The sequence below is a fragment of the Bacillus rossius genome, chromosome 6, assembly GCF_032445375.1.
Source record: "Bacillus rossius redtenbacheri isolate Brsri chromosome 6, Brsri_v3, whole genome shotgun sequence".
NCBI classification, from domain to species: domain Eukaryota; kingdom Metazoa; phylum Arthropoda; class Insecta; order Phasmatodea; family Bacillidae; genus Bacillus; species Bacillus rossius.
The window spans coordinates 28,489,459-28,508,412 of record NC_086334.1 but is presented as its reverse complement, the minus strand read 5'-3'; the positions used below and the strand labels follow the sequence as shown (position 1 = coordinate 28,508,412).

The 18,954-nt window shown below is 37.4% G+C and overlaps 1 protein-coding gene across 1 annotated transcript in view; it reads right to left on the bottom strand.

Annotated features, from left to right (window-relative positions):
• Window positions 1–18,954, bottom strand: part of LOC134532937 (uncharacterized) — a 429,205-nt gene that overhangs the window by 95,522 nt on the left and 314,729 nt on the right. The window contains exons 117-137 of the mRNA XM_063370011.1: window positions 18,635–18,940; window positions 18,235–18,540; window positions 17,814–18,134; window positions 14,985–15,311; window positions 14,582–14,896; window positions 14,153–14,491; window positions 13,753–14,058; window positions 13,353–13,658; window positions 12,932–13,252; window positions 9,453–9,782; window positions 9,050–9,364; window positions 8,621–8,959; window positions 8,223–8,528; window positions 7,823–8,128; window positions 7,402–7,722; window positions 3,010–3,339; window positions 2,607–2,921; window positions 2,180–2,518; window positions 1,782–2,087; window positions 1,382–1,687; window positions 961–1,281 (exon numbers count right to left, since the gene is read on the bottom strand). Of these exons, the coding sequence (XP_063226081.1) occupies window positions 961–1,281; window positions 1,382–1,687; window positions 1,782–2,087; window positions 2,180–2,518; window positions 2,607–2,921; window positions 3,010–3,339; window positions 7,402–7,722; window positions 7,823–8,128; window positions 8,223–8,528; window positions 8,621–8,959; window positions 9,050–9,364; window positions 9,453–9,782; window positions 12,932–13,252; window positions 13,353–13,658; window positions 13,753–14,058; window positions 14,153–14,491; window positions 14,582–14,896; window positions 14,985–15,311; window positions 17,814–18,134; window positions 18,235–18,540; window positions 18,635–18,940 (6,681 nt within the window). The remainder of the gene's footprint in view (window positions 1–960; window positions 1,282–1,381; window positions 1,688–1,781; window positions 2,088–2,179; window positions 2,519–2,606; window positions 2,922–3,009; window positions 3,340–7,401; window positions 7,723–7,822; window positions 8,129–8,222; window positions 8,529–8,620; window positions 8,960–9,049; window positions 9,365–9,452; window positions 9,783–12,931; window positions 13,253–13,352; window positions 13,659–13,752; window positions 14,059–14,152; window positions 14,492–14,581; window positions 14,897–14,984; window positions 15,312–17,813; window positions 18,135–18,234; window positions 18,541–18,634; window positions 18,941–18,954) is intronic.

The window sequence follows — 18,954 nt, the reverse complement described above, 5'->3', positions numbered from 1 at the left end:
AAACCAGACAGGTGTGTTGTCTAAATGTCGAGGTCTTAAATCATATACACATAATTTAAAATCAATTTGAAAACTCAGCTATAAATAAATACCACAAAAATCAAACTTGAAACCTGGCTGAGTACAGCGATGGATGGCTATGAAGTGACATACCAAAAATTTAAAATTCCTACTGGCTTTAAATGAACATGAGGCAATTGAGAAACAATGCTGAGAATACAATTATTATTATCTAGTAAATATGGTTGAAAAAATCTTGACTCATAATACTGAAAGAACATAAATGTTTTTAAACCAAATAAAAAAAATATATTTTAAACATTTCTCATATGTATTGATAAGGTGTCATATTTAACTTACATTTAGTAAATCACCCAAATTGTGATTAATATGATTTATGAAGTATAAAATATATATATTTTTTAAGTTAAAATTCAGTATTGCCTACAATGTTTTGTTCACTTTGAGTATCCATTATACGAATCCATGAAATCAGTTAATATGAATTATAGAAAAGCTTTTGTTACAATAGCACAAAAAGATATCTAAAATTCAATTCACAAATCATAAGAGATAAATATTTTTTACAGCCATCCCAATGCAAGCTAGGACATACACAATTCATGTCTGTGTTCATTTTGTTTTATTTCTAAATGCACCTGTATGCTTGGTATCTTATCCCACACAAATCACTTAAATGTAAAGGATTATATATATATAAATATATTAATAAAAAAAAACCAATAGATTTAGTGTCGATACTGTGAAGGGATACAATTGACTATAATTCAATTACATGTATACAACACTGTAAGAATGGTGAAAATAAAAATATTATTAAACTGACATTACTAAAAATTATAAATAATACAAAAATTATAAAAAAAATATAAATATCATATCAGAGTATTATAAAATTGCAGATTTTAATATACATTATAAAAAAAAAAATATACTTACACTGCTGCAGTGAACAGGATGTGAATGGATCTCCAGTGTAGCCAATAGCACACACACAAGTCGGAGTGTGGCTAACCACCCTGCACTCTGCATTTGCTCCACACAGTCCTGGACAAGGATCTTGACACTTCTGGTTGATACATGCCAGGTGGCTGGCACACTCGCTGTTGCTGGCACACTCAGGCCTGCAGTTCGGTGGAGAGCCCTTATACTCTGGCAAACACGAGCACGAAGGGCTATCCCCTGCTACCTGGCACTGAGCATTAGGGCCACACGGAGAAGGCTGGCATGGATTCACAGGTGGTGGCGGAGGGGTGTCCGCTTCAACAACCAAACAAACACACCAAACAGTGAGGACCAACTGACACGCAACACCAACAACTCTAAGTAACAACCATCACTGGAAACAAGCAGCTCTTACGTATTGGTGTGCATCTGAGGAATGGGTCTCCAGAGTAGCGAGGTGGGCAGCTGCAGATTGGATTGTGGTTGATGACCTGGCAGCGAGCACCAACACCACAAGTTCCAGGACAAGGGTCCCTGCACTTCTGGTTCGAACAAGCCTCGTTCAAGTTGCAGTCAGAGCTCACAACACATTCTGGTCGACATGCTGGTGGACTTCCAATGTAGCCCGGCACGCAAGAGCACACTGCCTGGCCGTTTATCTCCCGACACTGGCTGTTCGGTCCACAAGGCGATGGATTGCATGGATTCACTACAACCGGAGCTGCAAAGAAAATACATAAGGTAGAATTCTCTAACTCATAAGAAAGCAGAAACAGTATATGTTACATGCAATTACTCAGAAAAGTATTACATACCTTGAACTGGCCTACACTGAACAAAAGGATTCCCAGATTTTCCTTGAGGACAGCTGCACATTGGAACGTGGTTCACAACATCGCAAATGGCATCTTGGCCACATGTTCCTGGACAAGGATCAGAACACTTGTTTCGAATGCAGGCCTTGTCTCTGGGACACTCGGTGCTGAGAACGCATTCAGGTCGGCAGCCAGAGTACGGATCTCCTTGGTACTCAGGCAGACACGTGCAAACACCATCTGCACATTGTGCATTTGAGCCGCAGGGTGATGGATTGCAAGGGTCGCTGGGGGGCGCCTCTGCAGCTGAAAGAGAGATCAAAAAACTTAGGTGCTGACTCACTTTGAAATAAAACCTCATCAATGTAAAAACCAAGGATGAATACTACAATGCTTACATGGTGGTGGTTTGGGATAGCAGTTGGTGAACGGGTCGCCTGTGTATCCTGCAGGACATGTGCACACCGGAGTGTGGTTGATGACATTGCACTGGGCCCCTGCGCCACAAGATCCTGGGCATGGATCTCGACACTTCTCTCTCATGCAAGCCTTGTTGCTGGGGCACTCCGAGGAAATGACACACTCTGGTCGACAGTTGGGAGGACTGCCCATGTAGTTAGGTAGACAGGAGCATGAAGGCCCTCCTCCAATATCTCTGCACTGGGAGTTTGGTCCACATGGAGATGGCACACACGGGTCCCTTATCACAGGAGTAGCTGGTTTAACTGGTGGAGGTGCTACGGAAATAAAAATTTTTTTTAAAAAATATTTCAGGTAAGTAAATTATTTTATTAATTATAGTTATTTATTGATGTGTAAGCTTACGTGGTTTAGGATAGCATCTCAAGAACGGATCTCCAGTGAATCCTTGTTGACAGCTGCAGATAGGACTGTGGTTGATCACTTCGCAGCGAGTATTCAAGCCACATGTTCCTGGGCAAGGATCCACACACTTCTGGTTGACACACGCTCTGTTCTGTGGACACTCGGAGCTCACAACGCACTCTGGCCGACAGCCTGGTGGACTGCCGATGTATGTTGGCAGGCATGAGCACACTGCCTGTCCATTCACTTCTCGACACTGACTGTTGGGTCCACAAGGAGACGGACTGCAAGGATCTCCAGGTTCTGCTACAACGGCTGAACAACACACAGAACAACTTTGAGTACAAGTGGACAACTACTTTAATAAGATACTCCATGCTATGAATATGTGAGTGTTGCTTACGTTCCACAGCCTGAACGTTGCAGTATCGGAATGGATCCCCTGTGTAGCCTGGACGACACGTGCAAGAAGGCAGATGGTTCACCACCTGACAGTCTGCATTCTGACCACATGTTCCTGGGCACGGGTCCTGACATTTGTTGTTGATGCATGCCTTGTTGGAAGCACAGTCCGTGTTCAGAACACACTCTGGTCGACAGCCCTCGTAAGGGTTGCCAACATAGTCCTGCTGGCATGTGCATGAACCTGCTCCATTCTGTTCCCTGCACACTGCATTAGCTCCACACGGGGATGGAATGCATGGTGTGGGTCTTTCTTGAGGAAGTTGCTGCACTGAAATTTGATGACCCCTTACATTAATGTTATATATCCACATAAACTGTCACCAAACCTGCTTGTAACAATTATGTTAATAATAGAGCTTGAAAACAATTAATTGTTGGTTTATTGATAATGAATTATATTTAATTATTTCATTAAAATTTTATTTTTTACGAATCAATATAATTTTTTTTTATCATCAATAAATCTATGTATTTTAAAACTATAACATTTTTCATTCATTGTTCAAGGAAGTGTTTTTTTAATTTGGTAAAGTTGTTCTACGTGTAGATTGCTGTGATAAAATAGCTTGGAATTCTATGTTATGTCCTATTTTTTTTTTTAATGTTTACATAATTTTTCACAATTTTTGAAAAATGTTTTGTAGCAGTAATCAAGAAACTAAAATTATTATAAATCTATGTAGTATGGCTTCTAGTATTAAGATTTACTTTTTAGAAGTTTAGTTTTTTGCCTTTTAGATTTTATCTTTGTTACTTGGAAGGGTTTTTTGATGTGGTTCTCACATGATATTGCTATTTCTGTTCATACACAATCTGCACTGCTGTGCATAACTTACACTTTCCTTCATCTTTTTAAAGGTTATTTCTGGTTGACATTTTAGAATGTTGTTGTTGTGCACAGATTTGTTGTAACCATTTCTTTATAGTAATTATATTGAACCCATAATAATCCAACTTAACTTGAAAAAAATTGGTACCCTATAAAATCTTCAACACAAATCCAGTGGGAGGTAAATTTTTTTTAGCATGAAGTGAGATTTAATTATGATTTACATTTTAAGAAATTGGCCAACTGCCTAGGGGGTGGATTAAGTGACATACTAAGTCTAGCCTCAACCATTAGTCCTGGAAATGTTAAATTTGTAGGAATCCTTTCTTATATATTGCAGGCATTCATTACAGATATTTTTTTTAAAAATTTAACCTCTAAAGGAGTAAAATGGAGAGGGGCATGTAAAATTCAAAGTTTTAAAGACATATCAATGTTCAGCATCAACAGTTGGTCTTAGAAACTTGAATGTTTTAGAAATAAATGCCTTCCATATTGTAGGCAACCACCAAGGAGAATTTTTTTTTAATTTTAAACACCTAAAGGAGTGATAAAGGTGTTTGGAATTTTTATGGAAGAAAATTTAAATTTCTTTAAAACCTTAAAATTTTGTGAAAGTACCGTGAAAAAATATTTTTTTGAAATATTATGTGTTTGGCAAATTTTATTTTATTTTAGAAACAAGCTCAAAGAAGTTTGTAATTGAGTGAAATTTTAAAATGGTCTATCAATTCAAAAAAAAATTGTAAAAGGAATTTAATAAATAAATAATTAAGTTTAAAAGGTAAAACAAATATCTGAACCATCTTATACATAACACAAAACAATAGCAAAATATAAAGTAGTTTTTTTTTGGGATAAAGTACTTAATATTTGTTCTACGGTGATGGGGAAGTGGGAACAGATCTCATTCCCAGGTACGTAAATCACGGAAACGAGAATTTACAATGTCATGCATAAAGACACAGTAGTGTACGGATTACACGTAACAAAGAAGTTATGAGGTGACTCAGTGAACCATTTATATTTTTGTGGCTCGAAATTTTTCCAGGGTCTTTGAAATCAAATTTTTTAAGACTTTACTGTTTGGACTCTAAGCGGGTTTCTCTGTTCGTCCACTTGCTGCGCAAGTGGTGTGACAAAGTTATTGGGGCACGGGGCTGACGTGGCATGCTTCTGGCTTGCAGATTGCACAAATTCTTTTGTAGTTTATTTGATCGGCCGCATGCCAGTGTCGACGCGCGTCGTCGTTACTGGGTCAGCCTCGCGCGACCGGTCACGGGTGGAGGAGGAAGCCTATTCAGCTGTCCAGGTAAGTTATTTGTATATTTGATTTCAAAAACCCTGGATTGTTCTGGTAGGCGAGGCATGCGCAGATGGTTTTTAAAAGACCACAAGTGATTAATTGGGGCTCACTCCAGGGGGACATGCTGCCCCTATTAAATATTTATTAATCAATTAAATGCATGAGATAAGTTATAAATGGATTGAGTTAAGTGTTGAAATATAGAACAAGGAACTTGACATAATCAGCGTGAGTAGGATACAGTTTTATTTGAGGGATACTTTTAATTCAAGTGAAAGATTAAATTTAAGAGCCGGTCGTATGAGTTTGGTGACGTTCTATCTAATTGTTTTTAGTTATGGATTGTGACTAATATTCTATTTTGCTAAAATCATATGTAAATGTTAATGCTCAGTTTGTTTTGGGACCTTGAAAGACTAATTTTAAGTTTAGACATTTATTTGTAAATAAATGTTTGTTTTTGAAGTACTGTTAATTTATTTTAGTTAATGTTAGGCCTTAATTTTTAAGTGGTTAAACTTCCTTTAGAAGCATTATGTATTGGGTGATTAAAAATTAAAGATCTCGATGACGTTACCACTCAAAATATTTAGCTTTACCCCAAGAATTTTTATACACTGAGTTTACGTTTCCCCCTGTTATTTTATGGAGTTTACAGACACGCTCACCCTTTCTGTCCTTAAATTATTACCTTAATATTGAACTTCATTATTATTTATTTTAATTTGAAACCCATGAGTTACAATATGACCAATAGAAGCTGAATTTTTAGCAGTAATAGTTTAAATGGATGTTTATATTTTCAAACAGTAAAAATTGCATAAGTACAAGAATATATTCCAGCATTATATTATTATTATGTGACTTATTTTGACTATGTACTGTTTGTAAATTCAGAGTTATCTTTTATCCCTCAAATGTTTTATGTTAAATACATGTTTCATAAATGTGACATTAGAGATGTATTTTTTAAACTTCAGTAACTATCCTTGGCCTGCAAAACATTAAATATCTACACATTTGATACTATATCACTGTTTTGGCATAAAAATAAATTTTACATGCAAAGAAAACTTTATTATGGTGATTCTATTAAAAACATTTTAAAATCTCATTGGTACCATGTTTAAAGTTTCCGTGCACTGTGAAATCGGCAAATGGATAGCTAAACGTAAATATCATGATCTGTGTCTGTATTTTAAGTGTCTGCATCATTGTGGTACCAGCAAAGCCAAATGCAAAAATAGAGGTAAAAAAAATATATTTTTAAATATATTAAATGATTTGAATTCTTTGTAGAGGTGATTGAAAATTAGGAAAATTTATGCTGAAACAAAGACTAATTTTCTAGTTTGAAACCAAAACTATTATCTTTTGACTATTTACTTATTGACAAAAGTTATAATGTGTTCACCTTATAACTGAAGCTGAATAAAAACTTTAATTATCTTAAAACAGAATTAAAAAAGTTTTTCCTTAATTTTTTTTACAAGCAGGGGCAGATGATTAAAGTGTTAAAGGTTTCCAAAATCTATAAAATTCAAAAATAAAAAAAATGCATAAGTACCTACTGATTAACATATACTCTTGGACACAAGGTTGTATCTATAGAATTTACTTAGTGTAACAAATAACCTTAAGTGATCTTATTATAACAAAGTCTTTGACTATGATTCAAATTAATAAATGGCCTTTCCACATCCCTGCTTCTGTAACACAACAGAAGGTTATATATATATATTTGTAAACATTATGTTGCAATGCAAATAATTGAACTATATATCACTATATTTATTAGATTTAAGTACCTAAATTATATTTTAGATTTAAATATATTAGATTAAAAATATTGACTAAATATATGAAAATTTAAAAAAGGTAAGGTCCTTTCTCATGTAGGTACAAAAAAAAAACAAATAATTAAAAAAATACAAAAATATTATTTAAAAAAATTTCAAACACAAACAAGAGTTCTTTTTAAATGGAATTGATATGTCTGAAAACCTAACAATTAATTCTTTTTATCCTACAATTTATATAACTCAAAATTAATAATTTTTCATAATATGATACATGTATTATCATTATATCACAAAATTAAATAGTTGCAATTCCAGCCTACAGTTAAAAAAATTAAGAGTAATATAAACAACTAAAAATTAAAAAAAAAAATTATATATATACAAAAATCTTACACTGCTGCAGTGCGCAAGATGTGAATGGATCTCCAGTGTAGCCAATAGCACACACACAAGTCGGAGTGTGGCTAACCACCCTGCACTCTGCATTTGCTCCACACAGTCCTGGACAAGGATCTCGACACTTCTGGTTGATACATGCCAGGTGGCTGGCACACTCGCTGTTGCTGGCACACTCAGGCCTGCAGTTCGGTGGAGAGCCCTTATACTCCGGCAAACACGAGCACGAAGGGCTATCCCCTGCTACCTGGCACTGAGCATTAGGGCCACACGGAGAAGGCTGGCATGGATTCACAGGTGGCGGCGGAGGGGTGTCCGCTTCAACAACCAAACAAACACACCAAACAGTGAGGACCAACTGACACGCAACACCAACAACTGTAAGTACCAACCATTACTAAATACAAGCAGCTCTTACGTATTGGTGTGCATCTGAGGAATGGGTCTCCAGAGTAGCGAGGTGGGCAGCTGCAGATTGGATTGTGGTTGATGACCTGGCAGCGAGCACCAACACCACAAGTTCCAGGACAAGGGTCCCTGCACTTCTGGTTCGAACAAGCCTCGTTCAAGTTGCAGTCAGAGTTCACAACACATTCTGGTCGACATGCTGGTGGACTTCCAATGTAGCCCGGCACGCAAGAGCACACTGCCTGGCCGTTTATCTCCCGACACTGGCTGTTCGGTCCACAAGGCGATGGATTGCAAGGATTCACAACAACCGGAGCTGCAAAGATAATGCAAAGGGTAGAATTCTCACACTCATAAGAAAGCAGAAACAGTATATGTTACATGCAATTACTCAGAATAGTATTACATACCTTGAACTGGCCTACACTGAACAAAAGGATTTCCAGATTTTCCTTGAGGACAGCTGCACATTGGAACGTGGTTCACAACATCGCAAATGGCATCTTGGCCACATGTTCCTGGACAAGGATCAGAACACTTGTTTCGAATGCAGGCCTTGTCTCTGGGACACTCGGTGCTGAGAACGCATTCAGGTCGGCAGCCAGAGTACGGATCTCCTTGGTACTCAGGCAGACACTTGCAAACACCATCTGCACATTGTGCATTTGAGCCGCAGGGAGATGGATTGCAAGGGTCGCTGGGGGGCGCCTCTGCAGCTGAAAGAGAGATCAAAAAACTTAGGTGCTGACTCACTTTGAAATAAAACCTCATCAATGTAAAAACCAAGGATGAATACTACAATGCTTACGTGGTGGTGGTTTGGGATAGCAGTTTGTGAATGGGTCGCCTGTGTATTCTGCAGGGCATGTGCACACCGGAGTGTGGTTGATGACATTGCACTGGGCCCCTGCGCCACAAGATCCTGGGCATGGATCTCGACACTTCTCTCTCATGCAAGCCTTGTTGCTGGGGCACTCCGAGGAAATGACACACTCTGGTCGACAGTTGGGAGGACTGCCCATGTAGTTAGGTAGACAGGAGCATGAAGGCCCTCCTCCAATATCTCTGCACTGGGAGTTTGGTCCACATGGAGAAGGCACACACGGGTCCCTCACCACAGGAGTGGATGGCTGAACTGGCGGAGGTGCTAAAAATACATAATATAGGGAAACAATTTTTTTATCTTTGACTAAGTTTAGTTAAAAACCATGACTAATTTATTTGAAATAATCCTTACGTGGTATGGGATAGCATCTCAAGAATGGATCTCCTGAAAAACCATGTCGGCAGCTACATATTGGACTGTGGTTGATCACTTCGCAGCGAGTATTCAAACCACATGTTCCTGGGCAAGGATCCACACACTTCTGGTTGACACACGCTCTGTTCTGTGGACACTCCGAGCTCACAACGCACTCTGGCCGACAGCCCGGCGGACTGCCGATGTATGTTGGCAGGCATGAGCACACTGCCTGTCCATTCACTTCTCGACACTGACTGTTGGGTCCACAAGGAGACGGACTGCAAGGATCTCCAGGTTCTGCTACAACGGCTGAACAACACACAGAACAACTGTGAGTACACGAGGACAACTACTTGAATAAGATACTCCATGCTATGAATACGTGAGTGTTGCTTACGTTCCACAGCCTGAACGTTGCAGTATCGGAATGGATCCCCTGTGTAGCCTGGACGACACGTGCAAGAAGGCAGATGGTTCACCACCTGACAGTCTGCATTCTGACCACATGTTCCTGGGCATGGGTCCTGACATTTGTTTCTGATGCATGCCTTGTTGGAAGCACAGTCCGTGTTCAGAACACACTCCGGTCGACAGCCCTCGTAAGGGTTGCCAACATAGTCTTGCTGGCATGTGCATGAACCTGCTCCATTCTGTTCCCTGCACACTGCATTAGCTCCACACGGTGATGGAATGCATGGAGTGGGTCTTTCTTGAGGAAGTTGCTGCACTGAAATGGTATTAATCTAAATATTACTATAATGCTTTTACATAAAATTGAGAATTATATCTGCCTAAAAGCTACTCAATTTTTTTTATATTTGAATTTATAATCGGTTTAATAAAGACAAAATAATACTATTGTTTCTGTATATTCTTCCTGAGTTATTTAAATAAAAATATTAAAAATATGTTATTATTATTGTTGTTTTTTTACTTTAACGTTGGTTCACCATGCCATGCAGGAATTTGCAATTGATTTTTTTTAGATTTCAAGAAAATTTATGAGCTTATGTTCTAGATTTCTAAATTTAATTACTTGTTCTGTTATGTACTGTATGCATAAGCTGTAGGGAAATGTTAGTATTATGAGTTTTTTTTAGTTAAATTTAAAATTATGAAATATTAATTAGTTACTTATTTTATCACTTTTTTTAAATTCCACAGTAAATGTTAAATATTGCTGCTGTTTGTTGATAAAAGTATTGCATGGCCGGAACTATGAACTGTTTGGTAATTAGTCTTTAGCTGCCAATCGACAATGACACCAGCTCCCACAGTGTTCATAAACAATATTTATGTGTGTGTGTGTAACCAATTCCTTGTAAGAAATGTTTGATAGAGTTTTCTTATCTGTAATTTTTTGTTGAAATCAACAATGTTGAAATATAATAAACGGTAATTCCATACAATGATAATAAAAAAACAGAACATAAAAACTACACAATATTCCACAATATAGTCTAGAAGTCAGATTTATTATTATGTTTATTAGACAGTATGCATGTAAGATTGCAAACATTTAAAAAATTCAAAATAACCAATGACCAAAATATTTGTATAAAACTGCTGCCACTGTATGTGAAACACAACGAAAAGAAGTTTAAAAACAATTTTTTTTAAATTGCAAGAAGTGAAAGACATAATATATTGTTTTTCAACAACAGTAAGTAACACAAATATGTAGGTAAGGTAGTACAAGCAAAACCAGCAATAATTACAAAAGAGGGTTTTAAATGAGACATAATATGATATCTTAATATTAAAAAGTCTATCAAATATGAATAAAATTAGTATTCAAAAATAAAAAACTTTTCAAAAAGTAATCAAAACTTTAATCTTATTTTCACAGTTTCTAGCTCCAGCACTGTTTTTTCTCTCTTTTTGTTTGGTCTCAGCAGCAATTTTTAATTCAAATTGGAGTTAGTATGTAGTTGTGTACCTATGTCCTTATGTAGTAATTACATCCTTGTGTATTTCATTTGCTCTTGTGGCATATCTGACGAATCTGGACAGGTTCAATGTTTGACCTCTTCAAATGGTAATAGCCAGGTAAACATGTTGTTTACATTATCTTTTTCAACAAATAAATTTTATTGTAAAAACAATGTTGTATTGTGATTTGTAGTTTTCAACACTTTATTATGCCATGTGTAGTTACAGCAATTTACTTTGTAATGCTAACTTTGTTTCGTAGATATCTGTATATGCATGTATTTGTTGAAACTTCCTTATAAACATGTTTAAATATTTATGTTTTTATTCTGTTTATTAATACCAGTCAAAGATAAGGTGAGAATTATTTTAGAAATCTTAAGTTACTAAAATTTTAAAAATAATATAACCTACAAAACCTTTCTCCAAAATGGCTTTTTTTTTTTTTTTTTTAACTAAAAGTAGGTGAGAAGTACAAAAATTTGTTTACTTGCATATAAGTATATACTTCAGGTGAATTCGGACACCACCTTGTGTGATGTTTAGGTGATTGTAAGCAGTTACTTGCAGTTTTACCTTGGCTCTTCCATTGATTTCTTATAAAAAAAATTGCCCAATATAACCTTTTTCTCCTAGTGCATTTGTGTATTCTAGTAGGAGATATAACAATTTTGATAATAATTTATTTTGGTAATTTTTCTCTTCTTGCCTGTTTGTTCAAGGAATTCTCTACCATGACACCAAGTAGTGATGGTTGCTCCTGCTATATTGCTCTAGATATGTGTTGGTAACAGTGATGCCACCGTAGAAATGTGCTGAAAATTTAAAGTCTTCGGAATGTTTTCATTCTTGTGTATGTATTGTGTGATATCTGTCCATCTTTGGTATGTCACAAGAGAATAGTTATTTTTCCATAATCATCCTTGTTTTGCTTTTCTATTATTAGTATTAACTATTTTTGTGTATCTGCAACCTTATGTCCCAAAAAGTTAAAGTTTTGTGTGATAATTCATATTTGTGGCTAATTTTCACTTTAGAAATGAAACTCAAGTACTGACAACAAATTAGAAGCCAAAATATTTCATTATATTCAAACAAGATCTAGTTCTCTCTGTATCTTTAAATGCATGACATATGGTTAGGAAAAGTTCTGCTATGGCCAAGATTTACTTGGTCATCGGCTTAGTCCCTAATCCATCCAAATTTTTACGAACTGAGAATATTACAATAATCTTTGATTAAGTCACTTGTATCGAAAACTATTATAGTACCTAGATTAGAAATTAACAAAATACACTCTGATATTACCATCATAATCATCAATATCATCATCATCATAATTATTATATCATAACAAGACATTTCAATTAAAAAAAAAAATAATTTCATAAAATAAAAAATGTTAATATTTTTCATATATAATGTAATTCGTAAACACCTTAGGTTTAGAATATCAATGATAAATGAGTAAACACTATGTTATAATACCAATATTTTTTAAAAATTAAATAAAAAAAACATTATTAATTTAAAAAAAATACAAATATTTTACTAATTCAAAAAACAGCATCAATTTTTAAAATGTTATTCATTATGTAAAATGGAGAATGAGATAGCAGATTTTCTAAAAGTAATATCATTCCAAAATTTAATAGAAATATAAAATTTATTATCTCAGTACTTTTAAATCAATAGGGAAAAACAACAAACACACAAGACATTACTTTAGAAACAATAACAAAATAAATAATTATATTACAATCATTTGTCACGTAGGATATTGTAATTCTTCTTGTCTCTTGGAAACCTTTATAACTAATCATAGATGATTTTATAATAACACTTATTATAAAAAGCATTATCTATATAAAATCTAAATAAATTGACCTAAAAGTATTTAAAACAAAAAAAATTAAAAAAGAATATTAATATTTATATACTTACACTGCTGCAGGGCGCAAGATGTGAATGGATCTCCAGTATAGCCAATAGCACACACACAAGTCGGAGTGTGGCTAACCACCCTGCACTCTGCATTTGCTCCACACAGTCCTGGACAAGGATCTCGACACTTCTGGTTGATACACGCCAGGTGGCTGGCACACTCGCTGTTGCTGGCACACTCAGGCCTGCAGTTCGGTGGAGAGCCCTTATACTCCGGCAAACACGAGCACGAAGGGCTATCCCCTGCTACCTGGCACTGAGCATTAGGGCCACACGGAGAAGGCTGGCATGGATTCACAGGTGGCGGCGGAGGGGTGTCCGCTTCAACAACCAAACAAACACACCAAACAGTGAGGACCAACTGACACGCAACACCAACAACTGTAAGTACCAACCATTACTAAATACAAGCAGCTCTTACGTATTGGTGTGCATCTGAGGAATGGGTCTCCAGAGTAGCGAGGTGGGCAGCTGCAGATTGGATTGTGGTTGATGACCTGGCAGCGAGCACCAACACCACAAGTTCCAGGACAAGGGTCCCTGCACTTCTGGTTCGAACAAGCCTCGTTCAAGTTGCAGTCAGAGTTCACAACACATTCTGGTCGACATGCTGGTGGACTTCCAATGTAGCCCGGCACGCAAGAGCACACTGCCTGGCCGTTTATCTCCCGACACTGGCTGTTCGGTCCACAAGGTGATGGATTGCATGGATTCACTATAACCGGAGCTGCAAAGATAATACATAAGGTAGAATTCTCTAACTCATAAGAAAGCAGAAACAGTATATGTTACATGAAATTACTCAGAAAAGTATTACATACCTTGAACTGGCCTACACTGAACAAAAGGATTCCCAGATTTTCCTTGAGGACAGCTGCACATTGGAACGTGGTTCACAACATCGCAAATGGCATCTTGGCCACATGTTCCTGGACAAGGATCAGAACACTTGTTTCGAATGCAGGCCTTGTCTCTGGGACACTCGGTGCTGAGAACGCATTCAGGTCGGCAGCCAGAGTACGGATCTCCTTGGTACTCAGACAGACACGTGCAAACACCATCTGCACATTGTGCATTTGAGCCGCAGGGTGATGGATTGCAAGGGTCGCTGGGGGGCGCCTCGACAGCTGAAAGAGAGATCGAAAAACTTAGGTGCTGACTAACTTTGTCATTCAACTGCCAGTAAAGTATATACTGTATTATGAATAAGACAATGCTTACGTGGTGGTGGTTTGGGATAGCAGTTGGTGAACGGGTCTCCTGTGTATCCTGCAGGACATGTGCACACCGGAGTGTGGTTGATGACATTGCACTGGGCCCCTGCGCCACAAGATCCTGGGCATGGATCTCGACACTTCTCTCTCATGCAAGCCTTGTTGCTGGGGCACTCCGAGGAAATGACACACTCTGGTCGACAGTTGGGAGGACTGCCCATGTAGTTAGGTAGACAGGAGCATGAAGGCCCTCCTCCAATATCTCTGCACTGGGAGTTTGGTCCACATGGAGAAGGCACACACGGGTCTCTCACCACAGGAGTGGATGGTTTAACTGGCGTGGGTGCTACAGAAAAACAAAATAATTTGTTTATTAATACTTATGGTTACTAAAGTATAATATTAATTAAAGTAATATATTGACATGGTAGCTTACGTGGTATAGGATAGCATCTCAAGAATGGATCTCCAATGAATCCTTGTTTACAGCTGCAGATAGGACTGTGGTTGATCACTTCGCAGCGAGTATTCAAACCACATGTTCCTGGGCAAGGATCCACACACTTCTGGTTGACACACGCTCTGTTCTGTGGACACTCCGAGCTCACAACGCACTCTGGCCGACAGCCCGGCGGACTGCCGATGTATGTTGGCAGGCATGAGCACACTGCCTGTCCATTCACTTCTCGACACTGACTGTTGGGTCCACAAGGAGATGGACTGCAAGGATCTCCAGGTTCTGCTACAACGGCTGAACAACACACAGAACAACTGTGAGTACACGAGGACAACTACTTTAATAAGATACTCCATGCTATGAATATGTGAGTGTTGCTTACGTTCCACAGCCTGAACGTTGCAGTATCGGAATGGATCCCCTGTGTAGCCTGGACGACACGTGCAAGAAGGCAGATGGTTCACCACCTGACAGTCTGCATTCTGACCACATGTTCCTGGGCACGGGTCCTGACATTTGTTATTGATGCATGCCTTGTTGGAAGCACAGTCCGTGTTCAGAACACACTCTGGTCGACAGCCCTCATAAGGGTTGCCAACATAGTCCTGCTGGCATGTGCATGAACCTGCTCCATTATGTTCCCTGCACACTGCATTAGCTCCACACGGGGATGGAATGCACGGTGTGGGTCTTTCTTGAGGTAGTTGTACTGAAATGGAATAAATATATTTTAGTACCCTTTTAAATTTTCAAGTACTCCATAATTATTCGTAAACCCTTTTGTAAATATAATATAATTTTTTTTTTTCAAATTTATGTATTTAAGTAGTTATTGCTGAATAATTATTTTATAAATATATTTGAAATTTTTTATAATTTGTTGTTCACTAAATTCATTATTGTAAAATAACCCTTTAAGTGTTGTGATACGAGGCTCTTAAAAATACTTCAAAAACAAGTATGTAGATGTCCATAAATGGGTGATGTCTACAATATTAAATTAATTGACATGAGCATTTTGGCTGTCATATGTTTAGTCATTGTTCATTCTCAAAGTTGCTGTAAGCCTGGTCATATCTCTAACGGCCATATTTAGTTCTCTACATCTGAACACACCTGCTACTACGCAACCAAACTCCTGATGGTCAAAACCATTTTGTTCATATAGTCTTTCTTCAATCATGATGGCCATGCTATGACTGCCATAAAAATTCTGCTTGTCTTATTTTTACTTAAACCTTTCCGTTTGAAACTCTACGTGCCCCCTGGTCAGGGTATGACCCTTTATATTTACATTTAATTATGCCATGCCTGCAAGTGCCACAGAACAAACTGTTACAGTACCTACCAACATAGGTACAAGCAATCAGAGTATAGGTGTGTTCTGAAATTCACAAGCCCCTGCCAAATCACATGGCCCAAATTAGCCATTCCCACCCACTTGTGTCATATGTTACTTGATAGCCACTGTACTGTACTAACTAGCAGCCAAAATAGACTACCACATCATGCACAATGCACATCTACAGTGAAGCCAGAACCAATGGTTGGAGATCAAGCCTCATTAAAGTACAATAACAGAATTTAAGAACATTTTTATAATGTACATTCAAAATCCATTAATTACCATTTAGTTTTGATTATTTTTTACTTATACTCATTTTATTAAAATGTTGTGCAGCTAAGAGTTGCCCCAATATTCTTCAACGAGTTAACTACCCCAAAGTAAATAAAAAACCAACCGATGAACACTATTATCGTAAACATACCCTCAAATCCAACAAATTCATAAACAACTATTAACAGAAAATTACTATTTGAACAAAATACACTATAAAAATTATGTTAATTTAGATATGAATGCCATAGGTAAGACAAAAGTGAAAGTGTATGCACAGAATTGGCTGAAGGGGGCTGGGTTGGCCAAGGACTGCCAATATGGCAGTTAAATATGAAAACTTCACAAATGCGCTAGGCATTGACAGAGCATCACTTTCATATGCACACTTTGAAAAGAGGTTAAAATGAAAGGTAGTTTATCAATCAATGGACGATTAAGTAATGATTCTCTCTATTCATCTTTCGTGGATTTAGAAAACCAATTAATATTCTAAACAGTGAACTTTACAGATATTCCCTTAATGTAACCTGGGGTGGTAAATAAGCAGAAGACATAGTACAAAAACCAAATTACATTAAAGGCTTGGTCTGAGGATAGTTTTTTTGAGTAGAATGTAAAAAAATTAAAATTTGCTGTTTCCTACAGTTGTACCCTTTGTTGTCAGTAAAAAGATAAAAACCAGACAGGTTATGTGCTTAGTTTACAGATTGTGTGGAAAAGAAAATATTTGTAATTCTATCTAAGTAATGTGTGGTAAGTGCAATGTATTTCAAATAATTTTGTAATATAATGATTGAGAAATGAAAAGTATATAAAGGAAATTCAAGTTTCTACTATCGAACAAATAACATAAAATAATCTCAAATTTAAACCAAACAGCACTTCTTAATTATTATTTTTTTTTGCAAAAAGCTGGTTTTTTTATAGTTACTATTTGAATCTAAACAAATATTATTAATTAATTCTCTACAATACATCAACTTAGATATTTTTTTTTTAATTTTCAAACAAAAAAAAAGTTATTTTGAAAGAAGCTATTATAAAATGACTAGAAAAATTTACGACATAACATACTCGCTGCACAAATATTTTTTATGATCTATAACACAAATTCATACCTAACTTGAAATTCAACAATTTAAGCTACAATAAGTTACATAACCTATTAAATATTTATTAATCAATTAAATGCATGAGATAAGTTATAAAAGGTAGGTATATGACCATTAAAGACATTTAAAAAATTCAAATTCCAAGCTAATAGAAATGGTAACCAAAAACACAATGGTATAAACTGATGTTTATAATATTATAATAAATAAGCACTAATTAACATGACAACAAAGAAAAATATATTAAATTATAGTTTCACATCAAATTGTATTATAAGTATATCTTTTAATTCATTAACCCAAGATTTAAAAAGAAAAAAATTACTAATGAGTGTACCTAATATATACAACACATGAGTTTAAAGTTAAACCATGCTAAATTTCAAATAAGTAGCAAACTTGAAATTCAAATAATATTTTAATATAAAAATTATTTATATAATTCTATTTATTTACAAAATTAAAAAACACTTCTTACATTGTTGCAGGGCACAAGTTGTAAATGGATCTCCAGTGTAGCCAATAGCACACACACAAGTCGGAGTGTGGCTAACCACCCTGCACTCTGCATTTGCTCCACACAGTCCTGGACAAGGATCTCGACACTTCTGGTTGATACATGCCAGGTGGCTGGCACACTCGCTGTTGCTGGCACACTCAGGCCTGCAGTTCGGTGGAGAGCCCTTATACTCCGGCAAACACGAGCACGAAGGGCTATCCCCTGCTACCTGGCACTGAGCATTAGGGCCACACGGAGAAGGCTGGCATGGATTCACAGGTGGTGGCGGAGGGGTGTCCGCTTCAACAACCAAACAAACACACCAAACAGTGAGGACCAACTGACACGCAACACCAACAACTCTAAGTACCAACCATTAATGGATACAAGCAGCTCTTACGTATTGGTGTGCATCTGAGGAATGGGTCTCCAGAGTAGCGAGGTGGGCAGCTGCAGATTGGATTGTGGTTGATGACCTGGCAGCGAGCACCAACACCACAAGTTCCAGGACAAGGGTCCCTGCACTTCTGGTTCGAACAAGCCTCGTTCAAGTTGCAGTCAGAGTTCACAACACATTCTGGTCGACATGCTGGTGGACTTCCAATGTAGCCCGGCACGCAAGAGCACACTGCCTGGCCGTTTATCTCCCGACACTGGCTGTTCGGTCCACAAGGCGATGGATTGCAAGGATTCACAACAACCGGAGCTGCAAAGATAATGCAAAGGGTAGAATTCTCACACTCATAAGAAAGCAGAAACAGTATATGTTACATGCAATTACTCAGAATAGTATTACATACCTTGCACTGGCCTACACTGAACAAAAGGATTCCCAGATTTTCCTTGAGGACAGCTGCACATTGGAACGTGGTTCACAACATCGCAAATGGCATCTTGGCCACATGTTCCTGGACAAGGATCAGAACACTTGTTTCGAATGCAGGCCTTGTCTCTGGGACACTCGGTGCTGAGAACGCATTCAGGTCGGCAGCCAGAGTACGGATCTCCTTGGTACTCAGGCAGACACGTGCAAACACCATCTGCACATTGTGCATTTGAGCCGCAGGGTGATGGATTGCAAGGGTCGCTGGGGGGCGCCTCTGCAGCTGAAAGAGAGATC